The sequence below is a fragment of the Borostomias antarcticus genome (assembly GCF_949987555.1).
Source record: "Borostomias antarcticus genome assembly, chromosome: 4".
Taxonomy (NCBI): domain Eukaryota; kingdom Metazoa; phylum Chordata; class Actinopteri; order Stomiiformes; family Stomiidae; genus Borostomias; species Borostomias antarcticus.
Window position 1 is genome coordinate 30,153,598 of NC_140237.1, and position 17,500 is coordinate 30,171,097.

The following is a 17,500-nucleotide window of genomic DNA, read 5'->3' on the forward strand; positions in this document are numbered from 1 at the left end:
ACCGGTGTTTTCTGAGACAATTCCAAAACAAGTCATAGCTACCAACCCCCCCCCCCCCCCCCCCCCCCCCCCCAAACACGTTTTCAAAACACAAGTGAGTGTGAGTGAGAGAGAACATCGACAAGGAAAGAGATTGAGTGCACGAGAGAGAAGAAAGAACAAAACAGAAGAAACCGTCAAAGACATACAGCACGGTACTCGGTGTGCCGCGGCATCGCCAAAAACACACCGGCCCGGAGTTGAGCGCCTGCAAAAACACGGCCCCTGACATGATCCCGCTCTGTGAGGGCCAGCCTCCAAATGCACCTTTTTATTACTGGCGAGGCTGTGGTTCTGGCCTCCGGGTACAAAGCCTGCCACGTCAAAATGCCAGCGCCTCCCGAGATCCAGCCGTGGCGTGTGCCAGCCTGGCCTTGGCTACGGGGCGCCGCTGCCCTCTGCGGCCCCCCGGAGGTTCGCAGGCCGAAACCGCCGCCAGGCAGGTGAAAGGGGTGGAGGAAGGAGGGATGGAGTTGGGGGGGGGGGCTTTTCCTCAGAGGGACAGAGAAAACACAGGCCACACAATCCCACTACTGTTGGAATGTTGTGCTTGGCAGGGGGGGTGATGGCAGGATGGTAACCCCCCCCCCCCCCCCCGCCCCCACACACACCCACACACCCCCCCCCCACACACACCCCCCACCGTCATCCTGCGCTCAAGGAAAGGGCAACCCGGTTAGCGCAGCAGAAACAGGCCCTTTCATTTGGCAGCTCGGAGGTCCGGCCAACCCCTGCCGCAGCTGGCGGGTGCCTCCCCCCTCTCCCCTCTCTCCCCCCTCTCCCCTCTCTCCCCCCTCTCCCCTCTCTCCCCTCTCTCCCCCCTCTCCCCTCTCTCCCCTCTCTCCCCCCTCTCCCCTCTCTCCCGCCTCTCCCCTCTCTCCCCCCTCTCCCCTCTCTCCCGTGTCACACACAGGGGGTGTTAACGTTCGGGGAAAGAGAGCGCTAACGCGCGCTAGGACGAGGGGGCGTGGCGGCGGCGGGAGTTGCCGTTATGCCGTTCTACCAGCGCTTCGACCAAAGCGCTGAAATTAAGCCTGGAAACACATGTACCTGAGAACGCTTGGTTTCCAAATATTGACTTTCTCTGAAACCAATTATTGGCCCACGCTGGGTTAGTGTTTCAGTTGCCCGTGATTGAGCGCTTCTGTACTTGACTTTCCAGCTCCGGCGGACTGAAAGGTCCTCTGTGAACGAGCGCCCTGTGAACGACGCTGGCGTGCGGGGGCGTGGGGAGCGTGGGGAGCGCTCCTGCCAGCCACTTCCACTGGCGTTAGCGTTCCTCTCTACTCGATTTACTCGGACTTGTCTTGCTTGGCCGTGCGCTGCCTGGTTAGCCCCCGGATGGTTCCCCTAGGGAGGGGGGTTTAGGGTTAGAGCAGAGGTACGGGGCCCCGCGAGGTCAAACAGAGCGGTGGAAACGATGTGCTGTGTTTACATGGGCTGGGGAGAGAGGAGATGAGTCCCTGGAGGGGGGGGGGGGGGGGGTCGGCCCGCCAGGGTGATAGAGGCAGGAAGGCGCCCTCCATAAAGCCCAGAGTGTTCAGGTTTCCAGTGAGGGAGGTGGGGAGGGGGGTGGACACACACACACACACACACCAACACGGCATCGTGAGCAGCTCGCATCGCCGCGCTGTTGCTCTGAGGTTCTTGTTTACGCTCTGAACTCTGCCCTCTTCCCAGGCTTCCCATCTCTCTCTCGGTGACCCTCGACCCCCCGGGCTGTCCCCGGGGCTACCCCGAGCTGGGGGCAGGGGGGGCAGGGGGGCGGAGGAGCGGGGGCCCGGGCTGGCGGGGATAATCCATCTTCGGGGCGTGCTGGGGGAACACACAAACGGGGCCGGGGAGGACATGGCGCGGCCCACTGTCCCGCCAGCCCGCCCATCCGGTTCACAGGTCACTCTCCACCAGAGCTCTATATTTATACAGGCCCCGGCACACACGCCGACACCCTCACGCTCGGTAGGGCACCCCGGTGTTTGGGTTGGACTTCTTCGCCTTTCAACACATGGGGAAAAAGGGATGTGACTGCCAGTGCGTCGTTTTATACCGCAGGCTGTGAGATCGACTTCGGGTCGGCCAATGACGAGTATATTTTCTTTAGAATTTCATAGCTCACAGTCCAAGGCTGAGGGATTTTCTGTTAATGCTCATCTGTTCCACCGAGGCGTTTTCGGTTGAACATGGCACATGGCAGTTGGGAACAAGGCACATGGCAGTTGGGAACAAGGCACATGGCAGTTGTGTAAACAACATGTTACTGTACCATGGGTCTCCTAATGAACTCCGCCTGCCTGATACAAACTCAATCTCCTCTCAACGTAGGGTGGCACATATTAAACATTGACATTAACCGTGCCTTAATCGTAATCGCGCTTATAACCTCGGCAATTAACTAATCGCAAAAGGTCGCATTTAATGCAATTAATAACTCCATTTTGCATTGAGTGTTCTGGGGGCACGTGGACGAATCACGGGCGCTTTTGCTGTCTGACGAATCACATGCTTTCCTGCTGAGAGTGCTGTGAGCAATTTCACTGATAGACTACAGATAGAGCAAAAATCTGACAAATGTATGCTGTCTGTTTTGTTATATATGAGTGTGGCTCCACAGAAAATTGTAGCCTATGAAATATTAATCACACTTAATAATCACAATTAAAATAATCAGGCAATAATCACAATTATAATTTGTTGTCATAATACCACGCAGCCCTACCTCAACGGCAGTGAGAGATCCCCTCTTAAGCCCCAGACGCACTGGAAGAGTCTGACGCTAGCGTTTAGAAGTACACCAATTGTTTTAAATGGCCGATCACGCACCAAAAGCGTTTTGAGGCGAGTCAAACTGCCTTGACGCTTCTACTCCGAACTTGTTTACATTTTGGAGCGTCAAATGGGGACAAATCAATCTAAATTAAATCAGCTCCCTATCAAAGCTGACGCCTGCAGTGCGCCATAGGAGCGTCAAATGAGGCGAGTCAAACGAAGCGCGTCAATTGACTCTTCCAGTGCGTTTGAGGCTTTAGGCAGCCCTTCCTAGCTCTGCTTCTCGGACGTGTGTAGAGTACACGTCTTCCCTAAGTCTGCTGCTGGGCCTCCAGTCTTCCTTCTACGAGTCGCTGTGACCCTGACCGGACTAAGAGGCTTAGGGACTGCATAGATGGGGCGAAGCAGCCAAGGTCACACTGTGGCACGCACACACACACACACACACACATGCATACACACATGCCCCCCCCGCCCTCCCCCCCCCCACACACACTCCCAAGCCCTCTGAGGCAGTGCCATGTCCCCCCCGAGCCCAGACCAGTTGGCCCTTGGGCTCCTCTTGGCGCATGTGAAGATTGACAGAGAGAGAGGGAGGGAGAGGGAGGAGTGCAGATACAAGGGGCTTGTGGCCCTCTGAACACAGCAGGGCCGCCATGCCGGGAAGCCTGAGATTAGCCCTCCAGAGCTCTTAAAGAAAGGTGTTGCGGGGGCACTGTAATTACCTCCCAGACCCACACACAGGCGAAGATTCATTTACTCCCAGCTAGGCCTTAACGCTGTGGCGCAGTGGTTACAGCGGTAGTAGTCATCTCCCCCCCCCCTCCCCCAGTCCTAATCTTCAACACCGCCTGCCGGAGATGAAAAGGGTGCTGCAGATCTCAGACAGCAGATGCCACAACGGCGCGACGGGTTTCGGACTGTTTTTACTAATTCAATTTACTTTAAAACGTGCTGGCGGTTGTTAAGAGGATCAACATCTCAAGAACCACTTCAAAGTGCAAAACATGTAATAACTAGATTAACTAGCGGAGGATTATGCCCCAATGTTGAACGGCTGATGGGTGTAAGTGAAACCTCCTCCAAAGCCTCCGTCCATTCTGGTTTCAAGGAGCCTCCAGTCATAGGATATGGTACTGTTGTGATCTGCAGACTCAAGGGGTTTACGGAGTGTGTGTGTGTGTGTGCACGCGTGTGTGCGTGTGCGTGTTTGTCTGGGTGAGTGTGTCTGTTCTGTGAGACAAAGTTCAAGAAAGCAGCACGGAGAGAGAGAGAGAGAGAGAGAGAGAGAGAGAGAGAGAGAGCGGTGAGGAGGTCTCAGCGTCAACATGCCGCAGGCTACGAGTCAAGGCCTCGCCATCCGATCCAATTCTGCACCGCGCGCGTTACGGCTAACGCCGTTCCTCGAGTGGAGTCTACAGTTCAAGTCGAGTCCTCTAACAATCAGTGCGCAACGATAATAAAGACCCTCCGCGGCTCCAGGCGGGCCCCGTGAGAGGGCCCCGGTCCCGGTGTGGAGCACATGGACCACAGCCACCGCGTTGTCAGGCGCACACTGCGCAGACTGGGCGCTGCTCGCCTGCTCCTAATCAAATAATGAGCCAGCCAAAACTGATTAGAGGCCTTGAGAGAAAGGACCGCTTCAGCACTCCGGGCGCATCGACCCCGCAGGTCTAAACAGCGACAGAACGCAGGCCTGTCTAATTTAAAGCCCCGTCCAAAAACAACTATTTTCCTTTTGCGGTTTCCGTTTCTCGAGTCCCCCCCCCCCCCCCCCAACATCCAGGCTACATAATTGTTCGCACAAAAAACGGAGCACCAGAACATGGAGACAAAATACTCTACAAGGATAAATCCGCTTAAGACCCGCACATACTCTATGTACGCACGGGCACACACACACTCGGCTTGTTTCACATGCCTAGCGCCCCCCCCCCTCTCCACACACACACACACACACACACACACACACACACACACACACACACACACACACACACACACACACACACACACACACACACACATCCATGCTCAGTGTGAAATACCTCAGGAGGGTGGTCTCTGCACTTTCTTAACCTCCCTCAAATCCTCTCCCACCAGCTGGTCAATAAGGTCTGGTGGATCAGTAGTTATATTAAACCTGCTGTCATTAATACCGGTCACATGTCCGCGCTCCGCTCTCGCTCCTGCTGCTGGAATAGGGCTCGGGCTAATTCTCCCCCTAAAATAACACCGCTGGATACCGTTACATATTCAAGGCTAAATAAAGCTGGACTTATTTTAGTCGGCATCTGTTCCCCTGATCCAGTAATAGTGGGGGAAATAGCCTGGCGGGGACCTGTTGTGAGAGGCTCGGGGAGAAACAGACCCTCAAATGGGTGACATTCGTAAAAAAAAGCGAAGAGGTTAAACTTGACAAGTGTTGAGGGATGGGCAGGCCTGGGCTGGGCTGGGCTGGACTGGGCTGGACTGGACTGGGCTGGACTGGGCTGGACTGGGCTGGGCTGGGCTGGGCTGGGCTGGACTGGACTGGGCAGGGCAGGGCAGGGCAGGGCAGGGCAGGGCAGGGCAGGGCAGGGCAGGGCAGGGATGGGCTAGGCTAGGCTAGGCTAGGCTAGGCTAGGCTAGGCTAGGCTAGGAGAGAGAGAGAGAGAGAGAGAGAGCGAGAGGGGGATAGGGAAGAGAGAGAGGGATAGGGAGAGAGAGAGAGAGGGAGAGAGAGAGAGAGAGAGAATGGGAGAGAGAGAGGGAGAAAGAGAGAGAGAGGGATAGGGAGAGAGAGAGGGATAGGGAGAGAGAGAGAGAGAGAGAGAGAGGGATAGGGAGAGAGAGAGAGAGAGAGAGAGAGAGAGAGAGAGAGAGAGAGGGCGGCATCTCCCCTCTCCTGTGGTCCTCCTCAGGCCTCTCAGCCCGGCCCTCTACTGTAACACGACACTCTCTCCCTCTCTCTCTCTCCTTCTCTCCCTCTCTCTCTCTCTCTCTCTCTCTCTCTATCCCTCTCTCACGGAGGCGCCTGCCTCTCTCTGCCCCTGCCAGGCTGTTTCCCACTGTTTCTCTGCCGTTGCCATGGGAAGGGTATGTGCATGTGTATGAGTGTGTGCGTGTGTGTTTGACAGAGAGAGAGAGAGAGAGAGAGAGAGAGAGAGAGAGAGAGAGAGAGAGAGAGAGAGAGAGTGTGTAGGTTCACACACGCTCATGTTGGTGTTTAACTACAGCCCTGAAGCAAGCATGAATGTGTGTGTGTGTGTTTGAAGTAAAAGTGTGAGCAGTGGTGGTCAAGGTCATGGACGGCCCCTGGTCACACACACACACACGCGCGTGCGCGCGCAATCTCTCTCACACACGCAGCTCTGCTCACATACAGGCCTGCTGTTTACCCAGCACACCAGGGCACAGAAAGCCAGGGGGCTGGTCGGTGGTTTGTTTAAACAAGGTCAATACACACACGCGCGTGCGTATACACACACACACACACACACACACACACACACACACACACACGCGCACACACGCACGCACGCCCGCACGCACGCATGCACACACAGACACATACACACATATACACACATATACACACACATACACACACACACATCGTTTATTGTATGCTCAGCCTGTATATGGCTCTGCAGCCCTGCTCTGAGGGCTCTGTCTCTCTTTACCTCTTTCTATCCCTCCCGCCGCCCCCCCCCCCCTCTCTCTCTCTCCCTCCATTACTCCCTCCCCCTCGCTGGGACTGTCGTTTCACTGCACACACACTAACCGTGATTATATCAAACGAGTGCTGAAGCGATTCTACATCATGTTTACATCAAATACAGCCCCCGGGCAGGACAACAGGGCTGGTTCACACGGTACAAACGACGAAGCGCCGTGTTGCTTTTCTACTATTCAAACACTCAGCGACTGTTGAACAACAGGCAGCGCTGTGGGACAAAGACAGGCCAGACGGACTGAGGGAGAGCAGTGACAACGCAGGGCAAATGCTTTATCACTGGACAAAGCTGTGGTTATGTATAGAACAGTCACTGGTAGAGAGAGAGAGAGAGAGAGAGAGAGACAGAGAGAGAGAGAGAGAGAGAGAGAGAGAGAGAGAGAGAGAGAGAGAGAGAGAGAAAGAAAGAGTCAGACAGAGAGAGAGAGAGAGAGAGCAAGAGTAAGAGAGAGAAAGAGTGAGACAGAGCGAGAGAGAGAGTGAGAGAGAGAAAGAGTGAGAGACTGAGAGAGAGAGAGAGAGAGAGAGAGAGAGTCATGGTGATATTGGGGTCAAAATCTCGTGTGGTCAGAGGGGAAATGTAATGCGCTCTTGGACGGTATTGGCCGGTGTCTACTCTTTCAAACCCCTGTCATTGGACACCACAGCCTCATTTGGAGTTATAAAGGGGGACTGGGAGTTCAAGAAGTTAATGTTCTGCCATAAACATTTATTTTCGATCAAAGTTATTTTCATTTTTTGCAATCTTTATGTCAGCACATTTTCGTCAAGTTTGTCCTGTGTGGGCCCACTGTGTGTGTGTTACAATTATGGTTATGGTTAGGGGTCAGCTGTTATGTTAAGGGTTTAGGCTTAGGGGTTTTTCTGGGGTTATAGGGTTAGGCTCTGGGTTAAGGTTAGGGTTAACTATAACCCTAAACGTAACCCTAAACATAACAAAACCTTTGACCTATGGGGCTAGGGTTTTTGGTGGTCCCCACAAAGATAGGAAAGTCAATATCTGTGTGTGTGTGTGTCCGTCTGTCGTTCTGTCTGTCTGTATCCATGCTCCATCAGGTAATGGCAGGGGGCTCCGTCCCTTTGTGTTGGTGCAAGCACACAATTAAGCCGGTTATGTACGCACAAGGATACCTCGGCCAGAGAGGCTTTGGACTTACAGGTCTCCTAGCAACAGGTGTGCTGATTATGGTCTGCCCGCTGTCAGGCTAGTCCCCGCGGGGCAGGCAGAGCAGGTTAGCGGCCATGCTAACAGAGTAGCTGTAGCCCTGGCTAGGTTTACACAGGAATAAGCAGCATTCCACACAGAACCCAGCGGCATTAATCAGCCCTGTCTAAACAGCCCATGTAAACACTGTCACATTGTTTCACTTCTGTTTGTCTGGCTACTGTACATTTCAGTTCTTGGAGGGGGGGGGGGGTGGGAGGGGGGGGGGGGGGTGACTGCTATGACATAGAGGTCCGTGACTTCTCTGATGCACTCGTTTCGTTGGGACACGCCTGGGGGGGCTTTCAGCAAAGAGCCTCTGTCTTACTCATTAACTCGAGTGGTAGTCCGTCTATAGGAGTGGGAAGCAGCTGGACGATAAGGGCTAGCTACCGGTGCTAGCTAGCTACCGTGCTTCTCATGTATATAAAACTGCTTAGGCTGATAACCTTTGTGGTTAGGAGCTTGGCCTTTATGACTCACGTCAGGAAGGATATAGCCGCCACAACGTACCCTTCTCTCTCTCTGCCAAAGTATTATTGGGGGATAAAGTAATAGCCTAGCCGTGTAGCCTACTTAGAAAGCGACATGCCTCAAAACCACACTTCTGGTTGAATGTGAGGCAAGTCAGGACACGGCTCTGCGGAGAGGCATGAGCGCTGACAGCTCTAACAGGGACGTGTCTCCCTCTGCTCCCGGGTGGGAGGAGGACCCGTACCATCGGCCTCAACAGCTCCAGTTTCCAGTTCTGCCTGAAGCCTTTTCAACACAGCCTCGGCCGATGTCAGCTTCTCGTCTGCGTACTCCCAGTCCATCAGAGAAAATGGCAAGGCCCCAGTTCGTCGCATGTGTAAACACTGTTCTGTCAAAGAGGCTAGAGATAGACCCAGGGAGCACTTCAGGGGAAGAAGGGCCAGTACAATTAACAAGGCTCTGCCTACACCACATAAATTATGCACCCTAGACTGTGTCTCTCTTTCCCTTTTTTTCCCGAACACAAACGCATGCGTCCCTGGCAGCTTCACGCCACTGTCTCTGTTGACACAGCAGCGCGGCGGCGATCTTGATCTGGCCGCCGCCGCCTGACAGTCCACACCGTGTCCAGATGGCGGCCCTGGCTTCATCCGATGACATCACCACGCCAGGGACGGACCCCCTCCCCCTCGGGGGCGAGCAGGCGGCGCGGTCACACACACACACACGCGCGGAACAGCATGGTCCGACCTCCGGGGATTAGCTAGTGAGTGACACACGCGCGCACGCACGCCTCGACCTCACCGGGGACACGCTACGGAGCGTGCCTGCTACTGTTGTTAGCAAATTACCTCTGATGACTAATCATTATCCACAGGCACAGAGGTGCGGACAAATCAATGATTAAAAAAAGTGTTTATGATGGGTTTCATCTAAACTAGAGGTGTTTCTGGAATAACAATCGCGTCGTCAGACGTTGAACGGGTGACCTTTTCTGCGTGGCCGTCTTGAAAAGGGGTGTATGGAGAAGACCAACTGACAAAGAGGAGCTTCTGTTTAGTAAACAAAGCGGCCTGCAGACCTGCCTGACCAGCTATGATATCATCTGTCCTCACGAGACGCTAGGACCGCTCTGCGGGGCTTACATGACAAAACCCCGAGGCCCGACACAGAGCCGGGTATGTGCTGCCGTAAGCCCGGTAGCTGCCCTCAGACAGGCTAAATGCAGAGCAGCGTTAACTAATCCTGCAGCCAAACGATCCTCCTCCTGAGCTAGGAATGCGGGCGAGCGCGGCCAAATTCTTACATGTGACGGGTAAATAATGCACGGTCACACGTGGTGGGGGAGAGCGTGCGTCTGCAGTGGAGGCGGCGGTTAACCATTAGCTCGGAGGGGCAGGACGGGTGCATAACAAGACCCCGAGAGGAACACAGAGCCTGCTGCTACTACTACGGCAGGCCAGCGGGGTCAATGAGTGTGTTTAACAACAACCGCTGCGTCAAACACATAATAACGAAGAAGACACTGTGAAATTAGACCAGCCGAGTGGTTCTTGTAATCCCCTGGTCCAAAGCTACCTCCAACGACTTGAACGTATTTCCATTGGGTACCAGTCTGCTGTTAAATCCCACTATAAGATTCATGGGGCTGACGGGCTGATTCTGCTGGGCCCTCTGTATAAGCTCAGCCATTGTTGGGTTACGCTACAGTGGCTGCGGCCTCCAGCGATGCCCAGCTTCCTTCCTTCACCCACACAATGGAGCCCTGTCCCCGTGGCCATGAAATATTCAGCCCCTCGCTGGCTCATTGGCTCCCTGTCTGGCTCTCTGGCTGGCTGGCTATCTACCTGGCTGACTGGCTACTTGACTGGCTACCTGGCTACCTAGCTGACTGGCTACCTGGCTGACTGGCTACCTAGCTGACTGGCTACCTGGCTGACTGGCTACCTAGCTGACTGGCTACCTGGCTGGCTGGCTACCTGGCTGGCTGGCTACCTGGCTGTCTGGCTATCTACCTGGCTGACTGGCTACCTAGCTGACTGGCTACCGGGCTGACTGGCTACCTGGCTGGCTGGCTACCTGGCTGACTGGCTACCTGGCTGGCTCTCTGGCTGGCTGGCTCCCTGGCTGGCTGGCTACCTGGCTGACTGGCTACCTGGCTGACTGGCTACCTGACTGGCTCTCTGGCTACCTGGCTGGCTCTCTGGCTACCTGGCTGGCTCTCTGGCTACCTGGCTGGCTCTCTGGCTGGCTAGCTACCTGGCTGGCTAGCTACCTGGCTGACTGGCTACCTAGCTGGCTGGCTCTCTGGCTACCTGGCTGGCTGGCTCTCTGGCTAGCTGGCTACCTGGTTGTCTGGCTCTCTGGCTAGCTGGCTCACTGGCTACCTGGCTACCCAGCTCCCTGGCTGGCTGGTTACCTGGCTTGTGCCCCACTGAACATGAGTCCTGAGCTGGGGAGCGTGTCGCTGGCTATCACATGACACAGGAACTAATTGGGTTGGGCGGGGGGCACAGTGTGACAATGCTGACACGCACCAAGGTAAGACGAGCCCTCTCTGCGCTGTATCACGCTAGATTCACTACCTCTAGCAGGGGACCAGGATGTAAAGCAGTGACTCGACAGCTCAGGTGGCTACAGTACTCTGGTCCCACACAACAAGCCACAGCTGTCGATCGACATCAGAAAGGTATGTCAGGTTGGGAGGTGGATTCTTGTGGATTACTGCACATTGACCAGCTCCTCAAGTATCTGATCTCAGGTCGCCTCTGCGACGCCATCGTTCGGGACATATGTGATAGGGTGATGAACAGGCACAACAAGTTGGCTCTGACCTTCCCCAACAGGATTATTATGACCTTCTGTTCTGGGTTTGTTAGCTGTGGCTACATACGTCACCAGGTTGTGGTTTAAAGTCCAGGTTAACCCAGTTCAAATTTTTGTTATGAGCTTCATACACCACAGGAAAACATGTCATTAACCAGCCAGCCAAATCTGAGTGATTAAAAATGTCGCTAAGTATATAAAATAAGGCTTCAAAATCGGTTAAAAATCAGCAGCATTCTCTGGTCTGAGACCGTGGGGGCGTGTCTGCTGAAGGCACCGAAGCCACACCCAATTGCGTGGGGAGGGGGTGTGGAGGGAAGAACCTGTCAAATAGTACCGTTCTCTGGTCTGCATATTTTCACACTGGCACGCCGTCTCTTTTGTGGTAGGAAGGCACAGCTTTGTGAAAACAGAGAGGAGTTGAAATTACACTTGTCTAATGAGTCAAACGCACAGATGCTTCCTCCTAACCTACCTCCTGACAAACAACACAGGTAAAACTGTAGCTACTCTATACCAACGCGCCAGTGTTACTGCCCTTAGATGCAAAATACAAAAACAGGCAACGAGGAATGTATGAGTCTGTCCCTATTTTCTCCCTGCCACCTCCGGACCCATTCCTATCCCTCCCAGGCGATCCTGTCGTCCCTTGGGATCAATGGAAAAAGTTGTTTAAAATGTACCTTTTAGTCACTGGCTTGAACAGCGCTGATAGCGCGAATAAGCGTACACTACCGGAGTTGATAATCGGGACAGACTCATCCACTCTCGTTGGCAATGTTGTGTGAGAATAACGAGCACTCGGCTTCAACTTTCCCGCAACATATCCAACAGAACTGCAATGTTCAGCCAGTAGCCGCCGAGCACCGCTGCGTCTTTCTCCAGCTGCAGCTGGTCTACCTAACCATTCCCCTCGCTCCCGCCTCCCGGTCTCCCGCTGGAGAAATATACTGTAACCATTACCGGTGAACCCATACGCACATCAGGTGCCACAAAGATGGCAGGCAGTTTCTGTATAGTTAACGCTTATAGTCATAATATATCATCCGTAACGTTATTTGGTGGGTGGTCGCCTGGTCGGTGCTGCTAGCTATGTTAGCTAGACTAAGGTTATATACACACTCCCATCTGCAACAAGCTACATAGCTAATGTTAGCTATAATTCCTCCTAAGATTACATATAATTCATCATAGCTGACATTTCCACATAAATGTCAAGACACATATTTTGTATATTAACGTAGCAGTGTATTTTCATATTGCTTACGTTACCTAGCTAACGTTATAACGTTAATTAGCTATAAGCACACAAGGCAGCGGTGTCGGCACCAAAGGTTGATGCGACAGGAGGAGAATGGAGGCCGGGGAGGGAGATGGTTGGCTCCGCCGAATTCACCAGGACCAGTCATGAGTCCGTGAAACCCAAAAGCCTCATATTATAATTGCAGAAGCTTTCGGGAGTGAAATGTTTGCTGCAGAGGCGGGCGCTAGCGGTGACACTCCTCTGTAACACCATGGCTCTTCAAAAATGCTAACCATTTGCTTCTCATTTCAGCTTTACTCGGGAGTTGAAAGAAGGAGACCTTATCATTCCATTCCTGCTGGCATCCAGGAAGGATGCATTTTCGTTTAGTTTTATGCATAGGCATTGCTAACTAAGAAAAACTAGCTAATTCTAGACTGCTGATTAAAACTAGCTAATTCTAGACTCAATATTGAGCAGGAGAACGGAAGATTCAAATCCGTTCTAGCTTTATATAGTGTTAGGGCGGGGATATGCTAAGAACACCGCTCTACGTCATCAAGTACCATTTTAAGCCCGCCCAGAAGATCCAGAAATCAAAACTGGTCAAAAACACAAAACTGGTCTAACTTCACAATTCAGTACTACACATGGTTCACCCCATTTTTACATGTTATCAGCATGCATCACTAACACATAGAATGTGTTTTCAAGCAAATCTCTGATTTTGGTTAACTGGGACTTTAAGTGACTGATGCTGTTGTACCATCACTAGGAGGCTGAAACGCACATGTCGCAATGCCAGACTTTGGAGATCTACGCCTCCAAAAGTCTGGAGACATCTCCATTGAATGGAATAGAACAGCGCTGAAAACCGACGCTGCTGTACCAGTCAGAAGCACTGCCTATATCTCCCATAGGGTGAAAGACCCGCCTTACCGGAAATTATGTCCTCCAAACAAACTGGAGTGGAGAATCACAACAAAACAAAAACTTCACCGCCTCATTAGGAAGAACCGCCCTAAAGACGTCTGATTGGTTCTGCAATGCAATCTCTCAAACTCTTTCCACCCACTTTTAGCAACGGAACCTGGACGAATGTCTTCAGTCTCTAGTTGAGTCTAGTGTTACCTTGACAACGGGGTGCCCTCCGGAGGATGCTTTGACGGCCCCCCTGCTGCCCTCGGTCTCGTAATGGGCCCGGTGGTGGGCCTTGGGGTGCACCTCGATCTTCAGCTCGTACTGGCCAAACAGGCTGGGCAGGGGCCAGTCTAACGGGGGCAGTGAGGAGGTCCTGGGGAACACACACACACACACACACACACACACACACGTCAGGTACAGAGTTTAAGGACAGTTCTGGACAATCACGCATCACAATAAAGAACGCACGAGTGAGTGTGTTCAAATTGCATCGTCTTAGAGACGGATCCTCTCCTCTTTCTTGGCAATAAAGACATCAATCAGCCTTAAAACACACACCTCATTATGAAAAAAAGTGTGCACTTCCCGGAATTTAAACTCAATTGAGTTGAGTAATTTGTTGAGAGAACAGAAAATAATGACACGCATAAACAGAGAGTTGTGTGTGTGGGGGAGAGACAGGGAGTAGGTGAAACTGAATCACGATCTCTGGAAACGGTTTTGTGATGGGAATGGGGGTAGTGCTGCACCAGCGTATTGGTCTGACACACACACAGTACGGCACAGTGGCTCAATGGGGGTAGTTGTAATTTATATTCTACCTCACCAATCAGTGAATCACAGGAATTCCCACACACATTAACCATAAAACCATAACACTGAAATAGGTCATGTAAGAATAATTGGGTGAATCATTTAAGAGGGTGCTTGTCACAATTGAAAGAGTGTGTGTTGAGGATGCAGTTGTTTGATGCTGTAGACCAGGAGACTAGGTCATAGAAGCTGCTGCTGCTCTTGTGTGTGCGAGTGTGTGTGTTCTTTTATCTATGTAGGCCACAATCATATTTGAACAGCTGCACTCGAAAATAAACACGCCATGTCCCTCTACACCGTCTCTTGATGTCTGAGCGGCTTGGGACACGGCTCTCTTAATGAGCTCGAACCTAGAGACTTGTCACACTGTCCTGCGACCTGCTTGCGATGCACCCTAAACGCCTCCGTGACCGACGACAACTGTGTTCGTTCATATTCGGCAGCTCTGAGCATCGGTGCCACCCACCCAGGTGTCTCTGTTACAGTTGGAGGGGGGGGGGGGGGACGACACACACGGTTTCCTCTGTCACGGCACCAGGGAGTACACATGAGGAGAAAATGTGTGTGTGTGTGTGTGTGTGTTATGACCTATGAGTAAGCGTATCCCACCACGGTAGGCCGTTGCCAGGAGGTGCTGTCTCAGAGGCAGTCAGACCTCCATGTTGACAGACCTCCTCCCTCAGCTCCACACAGCGGCCTCTTTGTGCCTCGCCGTCAGATCGTGGCACGCCATTCGTTTGGAACTCCATAAAGGGCAGGCCGGCTACGCCACGCGGCCGCGCCACGGTCACACAGGCCTGCTCATTCACATGGCAGAAGTCCCGGCGTGAAAAAAAGGAAATCTCCTAAAAGAAATCTGAAAAAAGTTTGACAACAGGCGAGAGTGACTCGCTCGCTTCTTCCCTCTCCAAGCCTTCATCCCGCACTGGCTGGACTGTGGACAGCGCCAGTCAAGGCTAAAGGACAGAAATGTGCAGCTTGTTTTCGTTGGACCCGTTTCACCGTAGAGTGTCCTCCAGAGTGGAACGAAGAACAGAGGAAAGACCTCGGCCTACATTTGAGTGAAAAAGAGAGGCACGCGTCTGCCACTTTTTTCAATGGCAGTATTGTATTGCCATAGTACAGTAAGTATCTAAAGTGGTTGTAAATGTAACTACCCCTATCCCCTGTGGTTTCTCTTACAGCACATGCCTAGGCAATACCCTATAATTACATAAATATAACACCGACAAAACTAGATAAGAAGTGTGTTTTATCCTATAGAGACAGAGTGTCAGACCAGTGTCAGCTAAGGTTTACAACCGAGAGAGTGCCAGTCTCTACTGTCTCCTCCTCTCATTGGCCGTGACATAACCCAGGAAGTGTGTGTTTGCCCCGCTGCCACGGTAACAGGGGAGAGGGCCGGAGGAAACCTGAGCCGGGCGGCGGAGCAGCGGCCCATGGCCTGAAAATAGCGTAACCTTTCTCGGGTGTCTGCTCCCTCCCCAGTCACGTCCCACTGCGGCCCTCCCAGCACACACACACACACACACCTCGCGAGGTGGGGGAACACTCCGCTGAATCCAGACCGTGATGAAGCCCCCCACCATCACCAACGCCCCCCCCCCCCCCCCCCCCCCGGCCCAGCCAAGCCTAACCTGCTCTGCAACTACGCCGCTGAAACCCACCCAGCGAACGCCCGGGCCATCTGTTCAACACACCTCGCTCGTTCACACGGACGCAGATGCGCGCACGCACGGGGCTTCTCCGCCGGCGCTTCCAGAACCTTCTACAAGAAGTCGGAGGCTCACTCCCTGTTTAACGGGCTCCCTGTTAAACCAGGCAAGCCTTCGGCAGCACCCGGGACACTTCTGTGCTCTTTGCAGTGATCAAAAGCATGTTCCAAATCGAATTCCCATAAAAGATAATTTGACTACTTTTGGCATTGCCGTTATCAAGTGCCGTCTGTGGGGCTGCTGTTCTGTCCGTGAGTGTATTTGTGAATGAGCAGCCAGACAGCATGTGTGTGTGTGTGTGTGTGCGTGCGTGTGTGGCAGTAGGAGAGTCAGGAAGGGGGTAGAGCGAGCAGCGAGTGGTGGCCCCTCAGCCATATGTGCCCCTGTGCTGATTTATGGAGCTAAGGGCCAGTGCACACAAACAAGACTGTGCCTTCATCTGCTGCACACATTGGGGGCGAGCGGGGAGCAGGGAGCAGCCTCCCTCTCTCTCTCTCTCTCTCTATCTCTCTCTCCCCCTCTCTCTCTCTCAGTCCGGCATCTCTCATCTCGGTCTGAGAAACTGCGCCGCGATGATCGAGAGCTTTTGGTAGTGCCGATTTTGCGATTGTTTGTGTGTAAAGTGTGTGTGTGTGTGTCATGCCCGCTTGTATCTCCTGAGGCACCAGAAAGCTAATGTTATGCTACTGTGCTGCTTCTGCTTTGGAGTTCTGAGTCCCCTGCTTGACCCTGACACCTCATCTACACCGTGATACGGCCCAGCATAACATAACATAACATAGCATAACATAACATAACATAACATAACATAACATAACATGACGCAATGCTGTCAGGATCCGTCATATTCATAATACTAAACGAGAATGTCTTATGACTGGGCCAAACAGGCTCTCAAGCATTTGGCAGCTATGCCTTAACCAGCGTGTGCCGAGACGCTTGTGTTCTGCCCCTGGGTGCGTCCAGGAATAAATATAAGCATGAAAAGAACTTTTTGAAAGAGACCTCTTTTTTTTGTTTTGTTTTTTTGAGTGCGACCCAGAACACTCCTGCAAGCATGCTTCCCTTTGGGTTATACGCACCATTTTTAAGAGATACCACTTGAGCACAACGGAAACTATTTTCCCTAACTTCCCTAAAAATCTTGAATCTCTTCAATCTAATCCTTTTCCAATGAACCTATAAAGACGCCTACCAGTGTCTCTGTAGTGTTTTAAACCTTGACCCGCGCGTTTTCACGCCCGTGCAGGGATAGAGACAGGAGCTGTCTGTCTGTGGTAGATCCGGAGAGGTCAGGGGGGGGGTCACATACCTAAAGATGGGCGTGTGGCCTGGTTTGGGTTTGTTCCAGGTGAAGTGCGAGGGCACGGACAGAAACTGCTCCCCGGGGCCGTCCTTCTTCAGGCCGTGGCCGCCGTCCTCCTGGCCACCGTCCAGCAGGGACGACGGCGCCACGTTCCCCTGCTCGTCCAGCCCCATGTCCCCCTTCCCCCCGCCGCCGCCGCCGCCGGGCTGCGGCACCGCCGTGCGGTCCTGCGACGTCTTCCTGGTCTTGGAGGGGATGTCCGCTTCGGAGGGGCAGCACTGGAAGGGCGACATGCCCACGGCGGGGCTCCCGATCCAGGTGTCCTCCGTCACGCTGCCCCGCGGGGACGGCCCCGGTGTGGGCGCCGGTGAGTGGTGCTGCGGCGACCCTGCCGCGCCCTGGTAGCAGATGTCGGCGCTGGAGTGGCGCCGCTTGCCGCACGGCGAGGTGGGCCGCGACGAGGGCCGGGAGG

General features: G+C 53.3%; 1 protein-coding gene across 1 annotated transcript in view; it reads right to left on the reverse strand.

Annotated features, from left to right (window-relative positions):
* The window catches only part of LOC311308214 (nuclear factor of activated T-cells, cytoplasmic 3-like), a gene marked incomplete at its 3' end in the record, with an annotated part of 54,501 nt that overhangs the window by 20,744 nt on the left and 16,257 nt on the right, over positions 1 to 17,500 (reverse strand). The window contains 2 exon segments of the mRNA XM_084437152.1: positions 13,402 to 13,564; positions 17,035 to 17,500. The exon segment at positions 17,035 to 17,500 is cut by the window's right edge and continues 792 nt beyond it. Coding sequence (XP_084293278.1) covers positions 13,402 to 13,564; positions 17,035 to 17,500 — 629 coding nt within the window.